General features: G+C 71.7%; 1 protein-coding gene across 1 annotated transcript in view; it reads left to right on the forward strand.

The window, feature by feature from the left end:
- The window catches only part of LOC104506654 (selenium-binding protein 1-like), a gene marked incomplete at both ends in the record, with an annotated part of 5,080 nt that extends 4,997 nt beyond the window's left edge, over positions 1-83 (forward strand). The window contains one exon of the mRNA XM_010147678.1: positions 1-83. Coding sequence (XP_010145980.1) covers positions 1-83 — 83 coding nt within the window.
- Between the last annotated feature and the right edge of the window lie 143 nt (positions 84-226).

Below are 226 nucleotides of genomic sequence, written 5' to 3' on the forward strand. Positions count from 1 at the left end.
CTTTCCCCCCCGTCCCCGACGCCCCCGGGGGCTTCGTGGCCTGCACCATCAGCAGCGCCATCCACCGCTTCTACAAGACCGAGGTACGCACCCCCTCCCCCGGCGTTTTGGGAGGGGGGAAAAAGGGATGCTGCCCCTTCCGCCGGCCGAACCGCACGGCTCTGCGCAGCATCCCGCATCCCCAACCCCCCCGGGGGCCTTCCCAGCCCTGCTCCGACCCCTGTGG

This window comes from Eurypyga helias, unplaced genomic scaffold, assembly GCF_000690775.1.
Source record: "Eurypyga helias isolate BGI_N326 unplaced genomic scaffold, ASM69077v1 scaffold15562, whole genome shotgun sequence".
Classification (NCBI taxonomy): domain Eukaryota; kingdom Metazoa; phylum Chordata; class Aves; order Eurypygiformes; family Eurypygidae; genus Eurypyga; species Eurypyga helias.